A 12,535-nucleotide genomic window follows, 5' to 3' on the forward strand; every position below is an offset into this window, starting at 1 on the left:
CTTTAACCCGTTAGAACCGGGAAAGCACCTGTGTCATTTTAGATTTGAACCACTTTAACCGTTATTTTATACTTTGGCTATTCAAAAATAACGGATATACTGCTCAAGCTCATAGCGTGTCATTTCGTTCCGGAGCTTGAATGAGCTTGTAGATCTGCTATTCTTTTAAATCGTGAAAATTGGCGCAAATCTTTGAATATACATATTCTTTAAAGCGAACATTTTTAACTCAAAGCTTTGCTTCTGGGGGTCCCTGGAACAAAATATTTTGAGATAGGGGTCGGCGGCCAAAAAACACATCATTTCGGGGGTCCTTGACATGAAAACATTTGAGCAACACTGATAATAATATAATAATGTATACCTGAAAAACTTGTGTTGCTATATTATAACAACATACGCTTTTCAGGAAACTGTTGGGATTTAGAAGACATTTGTAGAATCGGCCTCAGGTCTTAACGGGTTATTGACACACTTTTCTTTGCTATATCTCCCTTTTCGCAATTCCCCGGCCACCTCGGCGCGCCCTCTGTTTATAACACCTGCTCCTTCCCTCTGAGCTGATGTGGTGTTTTAGTGGCATCATAAACAGAGTAAGAGAAAGACAAACAAAAACAAGTCGTTTAAACTTGTGCTCACCACTTTCTGAATCGAAGCAAACCTTAAAAAACAAAATAAAAAATAAAACTGAACAGAACCGCAGCAAATAAACAACCGGCAAAGGAAACCAACAGTTTTGCCCGAGAGCTTGTTTTAAATGTATACTGTAGTTTATCTGGACACATCGCTATAGACACAGTATTACAGCGTAACACACACACACACACACACACACGCACACAATTCACAGAGTAATCTCATCCTAGACACATAAAAACACATCATATTACTGTACCACCTCTAAGCTTCAGGTACAAGTTTATCGTCAAGAATGTTAAAGCCTTATTTTGTCATATAAAAATGTTGGCATAGACTAATCCCTAACCATTAATATATAACTGTACAAAAGGAAGAACATAGTGTTTTTTTCATATATTTTTCTTTTTTCTCTAGTATAAGAACCTAATGATAATATCGCTATAATCCATATCAGTGACTGGTAAATACTATATTACAACATTCTTTTTTTCTCCTATGATGTACAAGTTTAGTGGCAAATGGCTTCATCACATTTTTAAAAAGAAGAAAAAAATAAAAAAATAACAGAAAAAAGTAAAGTGCATGAAAGTGAAAGCGAGATAAAGGAAAAACATAAACCAGAAAAGCAACGACATTGAAATATACGGTAAGAAAGCAATTAATATCCCATCACCACTGAAAGTATCTTTTGTCCCGTTCGGTTATTCATCCGTTACTAATAAATGTGTTCGCTATCTTTTTTTTTGCGTGTTGAATTGCTGATAAAAACACAGCGTACTATAATGAAATAATGTATATAAATATAGCAAATAAACCAAAGTGGCTCCAGAGGACAGCTCCTTATCCAAAACTCACAGTGTTAAAAACCATGGAGCAGCCGCTCTGCTGTGCACCTACATTTCTGTAAATTATTTACATCGTCACAGATGTTGTGCTTTACGAAGTTAGATCCAGTGAATCGATCAATACTGCATGGTAGGAGTGACTGACCGTGACAAAAAAAGTGGAAAACATCATCTATTTTAACCCACTCAATCCGGGAATGCATCTCTGTCATTTTAAGATTTATTTGGCTATTCAAAAATAGCAGATCTACAAGCTCATAGCGCGGCACGAGTGCCGCGCTATGAGCAGGTAGATCTGCTATTTTCTGTAAAATCTTGGAAAATTTGTGCAAATCTTTCAATATATATGTTTTAAAGCGAATATTTTTAACTCTCTGTGCCACGCCATGAGCTTGTAGATCTGCTATTTTTGAATAGCCCAAAGAAATCTAAAATGACCCTGATGCCTTCCCGGATTGAATGGGTTAAGGCGGCTAAATCCGGTGCCATATCTGTAGAGCTCCTACGCCAGAATCGCAGCGGACATAATAAGATCAGGGCTGATATTTTCTCTACAAAAATAAAAATCCTCAGTGTTGATTTATCCATTTATAACTGAGAGAAATTATCGTCTCTATCGGGTGGAAACCTCACATGTCCCAAAACTGTTCGTTTTCAGGATTCAAATTCCAAAAACATCAAAAGCAGCAGATCTACAAGCTCAAAACACGGCACGAAGGATCTGCTACTTTTGTCTGACACGGTAGTATGATCAAGTAAGGCGTTAATTTACCAAAAAAAAACAGAAAAGTTATAACATTTGGAGATAAGAGGTTTCTGCCCGACAGCAACGATATGTAACCAAATGAACCTTTATGTCCATTTTGGTAAAATTGTGCGACTAAAAATGAACACAGGATTTTACTGTGTATGTAAAGAAAGGAGTGTCAGAGAACAAGGCGACGGCTGATACTGTAGAAGTTTATCTAATCCATATTTACTGCAACAATGATCCTCATTGGGAACAGAGAGAGAGAGAGGGAGAGAGAGAGAAGGTCGGGAGACAGCAGACACAACAACAGACCAGCTAGTGTGTGCGTGGGTGCGTGTGTGTGTGTGTGTGTGTGTGTGTGTGTGTGTTTGCGCGCGCGCGCGTGTGTGTGTGTGCGAGAGTCTAGTCAGTCTCGTGTATCTTCAAATGAGATCAGTGCTTATTGACTGAACTCTCTTATCTCTAATCTGCGGGGTAAATTGCCTCGGTCGCCCGCTTCTCCACAGACTCCCTCTTTCTTCCTGCGCTGCTACTGACTCCCGTCTTTACGATCCCATCACGCACAGCAGGTGCGGATGCTATTTGCTGGGAGCCGTGTGTGTGCGTGCGTACGTGTGTGTGTGTGTGACTGTGTGAGGGAGGGAGAGAGATCAGTGAGCTAACAGAATGTGTAGGTGTATTAGGCAAGGAACATTGTCCATGTTGCTTTTAGCATGCTTTTCTTAAACTGTGGATATACTTGCATGCGTGCGGGGGTGTGTACGCGCTCGCGCGTGTGTGTACACCTTCCTCTGTCGGCTGACCATACAGGAGGTGAGATGATGAGTGTTGTAAGGGAGCTGGGATAAGGAGAGAGAGGCTATTTCGCAGCTGGCCCGGGGTTATTGGTCTGAGCAACCACTGTGTTCTCTCAATGACCCCCAGGACTTATCAAGAGATGGCCTGACACCTCCACTCCGGACCTCTTTAAAACACACACACCTAGGGACCAACAGAGGGGAGCGAGAGTCACCTTGAGAGTCAATCTCCCGCCGGCGAATGGAGGGAAAGCCGAATGAAAAACTATCTCAAGCCGTGGTTGATAGAAAGTTTTAACAACAACAACTGATCTTCTCCATCTCTCCACTACTATGGCGGCTTTTTTTTTTATTGGGGCTAAATTAGAGCTTTAGGTGACAGTTCTGCCACGGGAAAGTAATCAAACCGAGCAGAGTGAAAGGTCTCGGCTTTACATTGAGGATCCTATATTTCTTTTGCTTTTACTTGACATCCAATAGTCCGTCTGAGGGCAGGTTCTGGGTGGGACGAGCGTAACATCACAAATTGTTGTCCATCCCCCCCATCCCGTTTCCTCTCAACGTTCAACAGAACAAAGATGGACGCCCGGAGATAAGGATTAATCGATACCGACTCACAAGGGGTCTCCTGGCCCTCGGCTAATCTTTGCTGCGCACCCAAAGATCTCCTGTGAAACTCCACAAGCTCTTTCAATGCATACAAAAACAGAGAAGAGTCTAGGGGGGAAAAGCACCTCAAAAGTGCTTTAGTGAGTGTATTGATACAGAGTTGGATTTAGTTTTCCACACTCGGCTTTGACGATGAATAGTCTGGAGAATGGAGTCCACTTTGGTCACTATTCTGAATTGATAAATTTCGTCTCAGAGCTCGAGAGACCACCGGACCGGTGTAATAGAGGTCACTATGCGACATCGACCATGTGGTCCCATTACGCTATCCAATTGTAATCAATAGTATCCCTGTCGGTAATCTTCTACATACTCCTAGATACTAATATTGCGAGGCGAAGCGCATGAACCCAATTTCAAGAGACGACCGCGCGATCCAATCTAGTTAGGAGCGTATAATATCGCTAACTCCTGCTTTGGGTTTGTCCACAAAAGACAGGTAATTCCAAAAAAGGAAAAAAAAGAAGGAAAGGACAAAAAGAAAAAAATAACAGCCCAAAGCCAAACTTCAGCTCCTCAGCTCTGCATTAAGGATTTCCAGTAATTGGCAGTTGAAACCTGCCTCCCACACTCCTGGAGGGAGAAAAAGTTGTCTAATTATATTATAAGCTACACTGGGTGTACAGTATGCTCACACAACTGGGAAGATTGTTCCAAACTTTTTCATGAAGAGCTTAATTCTCTTAAGAGGCGAGGTGAGCCAAGTGTTCGCGCTGCTCTATCTGTCTCCACTGATATCAAGTCAGCATACCTGAACTGTATGGTTGGAAGGATTCTCTCCGTAAAATAATTGCGATGTAGATTGACGTACGACCACGTATACTGTAGATGTATGTCATATTTCATTTTCGCAGGAGAATTCACACTCCTGTTATCGTTGCACAACAGCTGTGACTCTTAAGATGTACTTGTTAGGAACAATACTCCAGCAACTCGGCAATATATGCTCTGGAATGACGAACACAGTAAGATTTTCCATCAATACATTAACGGCTAAACATTCTTTTTTTTTTTGTAGATTCAAATAAATACAGTATTATTGCTTATTGTGTTAATTTATCCATTTGTAACTCTCAGAGATGAGTGAACACTGAGGATTACACTGTGTATTGTAGGAGCTTTTCTGTGTGAAAATAAGGTGGCGTTCTCCTTTAAAACTATTCAGCAGTGATGGGATACCTAGTGCCTCTGGCACTGTGCCTGCGATCAATGGCCTCGGTAACACACTGCCGGCCCGTTCTGCAATGGCTGCCACAGCTCTCGCTCCGCACGCTGCAATACATCACTTCCCCCTCTGCCCCGGATTCTAGCATACATCACTTTCTTCCTCTCACCTCTGCATTCCATAATGCATCACTTCCTGGTAACCGCTTTGTTGCGGTTCCGCCTCCTTCGGCTGAACAACTTTAAGTCCCATTAAATCGGTCTGAAACTTAGCTCCGGTTATCTGCACACTTAGAGCCAATTCTCTCCGGGGGCAGAGCGGGCTGTATCATTTACTTAATAAAATCCAATTTGAAATTTGTTGCTCAAACTGGAATTGCCGAACATTACTGCCCTTAATGTATATGGGAGAGATGACTAATTGAAACAATAACGGCAGAGGAAATTAGATGGAATTAAAAGTAGCGCAAAGGCCCACCCCATAGGAGCTAAGTTACAAGCCCAATAACTTAAGAGAAAGCGAGGGCAAGGAGAGCAAGAGCATTGAAAGTTCTCTCTTCCTCCTTATGACTCCTCGACTTTTCTCTCTACTGTGGCTGCAGCACTGCAGGGGCTTTTTTCTGGTTCTTTCCAGTTCCAAACAACATACATAGACATATCAAAGAAAAACAAATACATTCAAATCAATGCACAATAACAGCGTAACAAAGGGCATCTTTCTTTCCTTTTTTTTTTTTTTGTCTCTCCAAAATAAGCACAGCACACCAATGGCAATGCATAAAGTTAAGAGAAATCTTTTGAAAATGGGACAGCAACTTGACAGCGAGAGTCTTGAGTTTCAGGGTCAGATTTGCCACCCAGAAGCGTTTTGTTTTAGTTTTCCATGAAGAAGGAGGCGTTTAGTTAGTGATATTTTTTTTGTGTCTGTTTTGCTGGGGAAAGGGGGGAGGGGGAGTCTCCCTCTGTCTAGTAGGGAGTGAAGCGACTGCACCCTCCTCTGTAAAGGCTAGCCTGCAACATCAAAGATGAAAAAGCGCCAATCAGTATTCAATATAGGAACCTTGGTTCAAATTATTAATATTAGATCAACTTCTCTCCTTCCCCCCCAAGAAATGTTCCTCCCTTTTTCCAGTTGTGTAGCTTCTCTTTCAGAGAGTGTGTTTGTGGAATAAAAAGTACTACTTGTACAGTGTGAAAATAAAAGGGGAAAAAAAGTAAAGTAATTTGTTGGGCATTCGCTAAATAATAGACTTCTCCAAAACCTGGCAAGGCTTATAATTAGTGACTAATCTTTAACTTTGAGCCCATTTAAATGTGCTGCTTTGCTTCAAATGGAATATGTTACATTTTGAAGTTTGATCTGTTTCCCATGGTGCACCTGTCATCGATTTTGGCACTTTAACTAGCCTAGAATCGGCTATTTATCGCTGTTAGCATTCCAAATGCGGCATCATTAGTAAAAATGCTGGCATATTTGCAACACATGCTCGCAGCTAGATAGAAGCTCATCAGTCAGTTGGCAAAGAGAAGAAAATAAATTAAATTCTTTTTTTTTGTTAGTTGAGATAGTAAATAGTTTTTCCACCATAGGATGTTCCTTTAAATAGGTCAGTCAAATACCCTGCATAAGCATGTACTGTATAACATTCTTTTGATCCTCTAATAAACACAGCATGGTTCCCTAACTCGGGTCTTTTTGCGTCCTACTCTAGCTGAACGAGTTAGCTGATCTGTATCTCTGTTCTGTCTCTGGTAGGATCTACAGTATATCACTGTCCTGCTTAAGCACCACTATGTATTTATTTTTCTTCCAAAAGCATTTATTTATTCTTAGATTCCAAAAATGGCAAAGGTAGCCAATCTACAAGCTCACAATGCAACACATGTGATGTGCTGTGAGCTTGTAGATCTGCTTGTTTGTGCTATTGTTAGGAATAGCAGTGGAAAACACCTCTTTTTGATCGACAAGGTGATCAGATCAGGCTATTGAGGTGATCAACTGCGCTGATCAAAAACAATTATTAACATTATTGTTTGATGTGCAAAAAACTTTTCTCTCACACATTTTATCTTTTTTATCTTTAATGTTACCTGTATTAAAATGACTGTATTATTGCTTGTTTTATTATAAAAGTATTAACTTATTCTATGCTTGTATTATTCTAATTAGCAGCGTTTAATAAGACATAAAAGCACTGGTGGTTTTCCCTGTCTGGCACTGGCTGATCATGCCAGCCATGGAAAACGGCTCAGTGACTGTGTGCCCAGGAAGTTTGCCCACCCCTTGGCTGGCTTCAGTGGTGAACTCCAGACACTCAGCGAGCCCAGTCCTCAAAGACTGCATCCTGAGCTAGCTCGCAGAGCCGACACTAACCTCGCCTTAGCATTATCCTCGCTACAACCAAAGTTCAGCGGGAAAAAAACTTTGCCTCACAGGACCTAATTAGCAAAAGGCTTTTAACTATGGAACCTCTAATCAAAAAAGCATTCCGTCTTTTCTCCTCGTGCTTAAAACAGAATAAAACAGAAGGCTGGTGAGGAGGAGACTGCACGAGGCACATGGTCGTTTGACTCATTAGGATTTCATCTCGGCTTGGCTGGAAAAGCTGAAGGTTCAAGGTTCTTTGCACGTCATCCCTACCCTTCTCAACGCGACTGTTATTAATTACATCTGACGAGATTGATCTCAGTAAAGTTTTTCTTTTTTTTTCTTTTTTTAGCTCCAAATTTTAAATTGGAGCTACAGTGCAGTGTGTGAGACGAGGTGAAGTTCTAACACAAGTTTGAGTTCTGTACTTGTTATGAGAGGGCTGGAAAATACTGTATATAAAATGTGCAGTGTACGCTACGTTACATTACATCTGGGGAAAAAGGGAGGACAATTTTGGAGGAAGAGAAAGAGAAGAAAGAGTAATAAGGAGGAAAACACAGGCCACAGTTTTAATTAAGTAAATGAAGAGAAAAAAAATGGTCGTAATTAATGAAGGCTTTTAGCTAGCAGCTGCACGAGGGCTGGGGGTGGAAGTGGGGGGATTGAGGGGTTTAGGGAGGCGGGGGGGGGGCGTTGGGGAGTAGTGCGCTTTCCGCCGTCACAAGCATGTCGGCACATAGCACTCCTCTCATCTGTCTGCGCTCCAACGTTGTGGGCCAATCAGCATCTCGAGCGACAGCGAGCTTGGTACCATGAAATCATTTTCTCTGCCTCTTTCTCTTTCTTTCTTTCTCTCTGTCTTTCGTTCTTTCTTCGTCTATCTTTCTCTTTCTCTCCCTCTTACTTTAATCTCCCACGACACGTCGAAGCATGCACGCACTGGATGGTCGTTAATCTTTGGAGGAAGTCCCTACCCACACTCTGCGAAAGAAAACAAATTGTACTTCCCTTTTTTTTCCCTGTTTCTTTCTTTCTTTCTTTTCGAAGATTTTTTTTTTTTTTTCATCTTTGATGTTAGCTGCAAAGCTAGCTAAAAACAAACATTAACCATTCGACTGTCTCCCCTCGAAAAATTTTCAGAGACTCCTTCCTCCACGTGGGGAAGAATTCACGGTCTCAGTTGGATTCGAAGCAAGCAGCTTCAGGCCAATGAAATTGAATGGGGAGTTTGAGAATAAGGCAACGTGCCTTTTTCATTTACTGAAGTGGCAAGAGCTCACATTAAACATTAAAACGGATCTCTCACAGAGGGAAACACACACTTTACAGGAATAACAACTGATACAGCATCTTCCATGTCGTCAAAACATTTATGTACAACCTACCTTTACAGTCGCTATCCACTAAATATACCACATTTACACACAGAACTGCCGCTCGGTGATAGTACAACAAGGACACAGCCGATATTGTACTTTATACTCACAACATTCACACAGTCGGTCTCTAATCATATTCAATTTGTACATTGCCTATACAATTGGTCAGGCTGAATCTACACAATGGTAATGAATTGTAACATAGGATACAAACAGAGAGAGAATAAGACTTACCATAGTGCCCACACTGTATGTGGCTGCAGGACCAATCGTGTGGTGATATGGGTCTGCTGTTGCATAGACTCTGCCGTAACTGGAATAAACATAGGAAAGAGGGATTTATGTTTTATCTTTCTATATATTACCTTGTTATAATATATTGGAGGTTTGTCACACACACACCACAGAATCGGTTCTTTTTCAACTCCTCATCTGCATAGGCATATAGATTGGTGCATAATAGATATGTAGATATGTTTGCGTCACCGTCTGCTCTTTATCGGGAGACTGTAACAGGATCAAATCGTTTAAGTACAATTCATCTGACATGATCTTATTACTATACTTCGTTCTCAAACTGTGTAATCATACAGTATAGATAATGCGCTTGCGTGTGTATCTTACTCTTTATCACACGCCCGTATGTCCAGCATACAGTCTGTTCCTGTCCTGCCTTGTCTAGCTCAGCTCTATCAGTCATGTCTCATATCTTCCGGCCACCTCTGCAAATGTGTATATTCTCTTTATGTACTTAACAACTTGAATCCCAGCATCCATATTCCGGGAGGAAAATTGGCCAAAAATAGCCGATCTACAAGCTCACAACGCATCGCATTGCGATGCTTTGTGAGCTTGTAGACCGTCAATTTTTGGCAAAGCGATTCAGAACATGCCGTGCCGCACCACCATTCTGTCATCATGTTCTCAGAGCTCGTGCTGGCCTGCAGAGGAGGGGATTCGACTGAATAAGCGGCCACCACCACCTCTGTTCGGATCACAACAGAGGTCTGTGTAATCCACGACGTATTAAACACATGAACCCTAACCTATTCTGGGGGGGGCGAACATTCTGCGACAATAGCCAATCTACAAGCTCACAGATGCAGAATGCAGCTATAATATATAAGAGATTTGGTGTAGAGGGAAAAAAGGGAGGAGGGCTAGCGTAGCTTATAGGTTAAGGAGGGTTTAAGTGGCTAACCATGCCAAGATGCCTTACAGATAAACGTGACTTGTAGTACATCTCGAAGACTTTAAGTTTAGAAGTCTATAATAGCATCAAGAAGAGTGTGTGTGCGCACGCGCGTGTGTGTGTGTGTGCGTGCGTGCGTGCGTGTGTGTGCGTGCGCGTGTGCGTGTGTCTTGCGTGTGTGTGTGAGTGATTAGGGGCGTTCCCCCTGGTGCTTCGAAGTGACACTTTGACTTACTCCCCAAATATAAAACTATATGGACTCTGTGAAATGAGACAAATCAACGACCAGTGCCATCAAATTGGAAACACTGTGTTAATTGTTTTTCACATCCCTCCCTGACCCCCCTCCCTGACCCCCCCCCCCCCATACCGCCGGACACATAAACCTCTGGGTGTGTTGCTCTGCCTGCCTCTGACGGCGGCACGGCGGGGTTTGATAACGGATAAGGGACTGTCAAGTCCTTCCACAATGAGTATGCATGAGAGACATAAGGCGTCGGGTCGTCGATTTTAACTGGGGTCCAGAGAGGGGATCTATAATCATCCCCCCCCCACCCCACCCCCCCTCACCCATCTCTCTCACTCACGTTAAGGACAGGGCCTATGGGATGAGAACGCAATCGATGCTCTCCCTATAAATGTACGCCGTAAAGGTGAGAGTGTGTGATTGCAATGATTTGTTTTACCTCGCTCCAATTTATGAGAAAACGGGGGTGAGTGTTTTATCTTCTGGAGCACAAGTGGGGGGTGGAGGGGGGGGGGGGGGGGGGTGACACGATGCAAAGTAACGCCAGGCGGAGGAGAGGGGGGCTAAGGAAAGCGGGGTGGGGGGGACACGAAGTGATAAGAAGACATGAGTAGCTCCAAGGAGAGAGAGAGAGAGAGAGAGAGAGAAATGGGATTATGAACAAAAAGATATGAGGGGGAGGAAAATGATGCTTTAGGGTGAAAAGAGAGAGAATGCATATGGAGGGGGGGGGGGGGAAGAAATATAGGTTAGTAGAGAGAAAGAAATGAGTCACAGGAGACATCAGAGGGAGAACTGGTTGAAACGAGCGGGTGGGGGTGGGGGCGGGGCGGGGTGGGGTGGGGTCTCTGGGTTTAAGAAGGGAGTGTCACTGCAAAAAAGAAAGCGATATTTTTTTTCTTCTTCTCCCTCTTCTTCTCCCCGTGCCCCCTCCGTGCCCCCATGTCCTCTTCTTCCTCTCTCTCTCCGCCGGCTCCTCGTCTTCCTCCCCTTGGTCTCCCATGGTCGCTGTCCCCCCCTCCCCTCCCCCACCCCCACCCCTGTATCTCTCTCAGTCTGTCTCCCGAGGCTTATACCCAGTCTATTCACCAGCACTGGCTTGGAACTAATCCCCCCCCCACCCTCCTCCTCCTCCCCTCGCCAGTCCTTCTTCTCCCCGCTCCCCTTTCACCCCCCCCCCCCCCCCGCCCTCTCTCTCTCTCTCTCTCTCCGATCAGTGTTGCCAGATTCTGTGAGAGAAACAAGCAACCAGGTCTAAGAAAACCAGCCCAAAAGAAGCGACTATGGGCCACATGTGCACTTTAACATGTACATCAGCTATTTGAAAATAGCAGATCTACAAGCTCACAACGCGTCGCGATGCGACGCGTTGTGAGCTTGTAGATCGGCTATTTTCAAATAAAGTCTTTGCGGGGAATTTATAATGAGCAGAATCTGGCAACCCTGACTCCGATGCCACTGTGGGGCGAAGGCCTTATTCGTTCCTCTGCTCTGCATCCTGCCTCATCCATCCATTCTTTCTTTTTTTTTCTCCTCTTCTCTTTCTCTCTTTTCTTTTCTTGTATTCCTTCCTCCTCCTCCTCACCCCCCAAAAAAAAGGAGAGGAGGCGCGCGGCTCGGCGGGCGCCATGCTAGAGGTCTGGGGGGCACAGATAAGAGAGGGGGTTCAGTGCTGGGTGGGGGTTTACCCAGAGACCCAGGGAGAGCGCGGTATGCCAGTGGTTCTCAACCTGCGGGGCCGGGGACCACTGGTGGGGCCGCGAGGGTATTGCAAGAGGGCCGCCCAATACACTAAGATTTTAATGATATAACATTGGTTTAAGAAAAAGAGGCAGGTATTTTTCTTTGAAACCTTAGTTTTAAAGGGAAAAAAATGTTTTCTTTGGGGGCCAGCGCTTTCGAGATTCTCAAGTGGGCCCTGATCCAGAAGAGGTTGAGAACCATAGCAGTATGCCATGATGATGATGATGATGATGATGATGTTGATGGTGGAGGAAAGTAGCCTGGTAAACCCTCCCTCCGGAAATCTCATTTCCATTTGATTTCAGGAGAGAGTCTGGCCTGAACCGCCTTTCTGCAATAATCGCTGTGGGCTGGAGTTGGGCGGGAGTAATACCGTTGACTGACAACCCCTTCAACCAATGATCGTTTTTCCCCTTCAGCCAATCAGCAGTTCATGTTGACGAGCTCCAGACTATGTGACGCAACGGGACTTTTGGGACGGCCATGCCGAAAATAGGTTGCCTTATTGGGATACATGCGTGTCACTCCCCGCCCCTGCCGGTTCTCTAAATTCATATTTTTAAATAGGCTCTGTCATGATTAATTGACCACATATATGAAGTTAAACAACTAAATTCTATCCAAACGATATCTTAATAGTAAATTCCGTGCCTCAAAAAAGAAGTTTGAGACCGTTTTAAAAACTAAAGTAAACAGTGAAGGCACTCGGACAACAACAATGGCTGCCGTTCGTCTTTT

General features: G+C 43.6%; 1 protein-coding gene across 1 annotated transcript in view; it reads right to left on the reverse strand.

Moving 5' to 3' along the window:
- Nucleotides 1-5,765: 5,765 nt before the first annotated feature.
- The window catches only part of rbfox3a (RNA binding fox-1 homolog 3a), a 119,456-nt gene continuing 112,686 nt past the window's right edge, over nt 5,766-12,535 (reverse strand). Inside the window, 2 exon segments of the mRNA XM_084077717.1 lie at nt 5,766-5,876; nt 8,850-8,928. Of these exon segments, the coding sequence (XP_083933843.1) occupies nt 5,832-5,876; nt 8,850-8,928 (124 nt within the window). The 3' untranslated portion in view covers nt 5,766-5,831.

This window comes from Gymnoscopelus microlampas, assembly GCF_963454915.1.
Source record: "Gymnoscopelus microlampas genome assembly, chromosome: 14".
Taxonomy (NCBI): domain Eukaryota; kingdom Metazoa; phylum Chordata; class Actinopteri; order Myctophiformes; family Myctophidae; genus Gymnoscopelus; species Gymnoscopelus microlampas.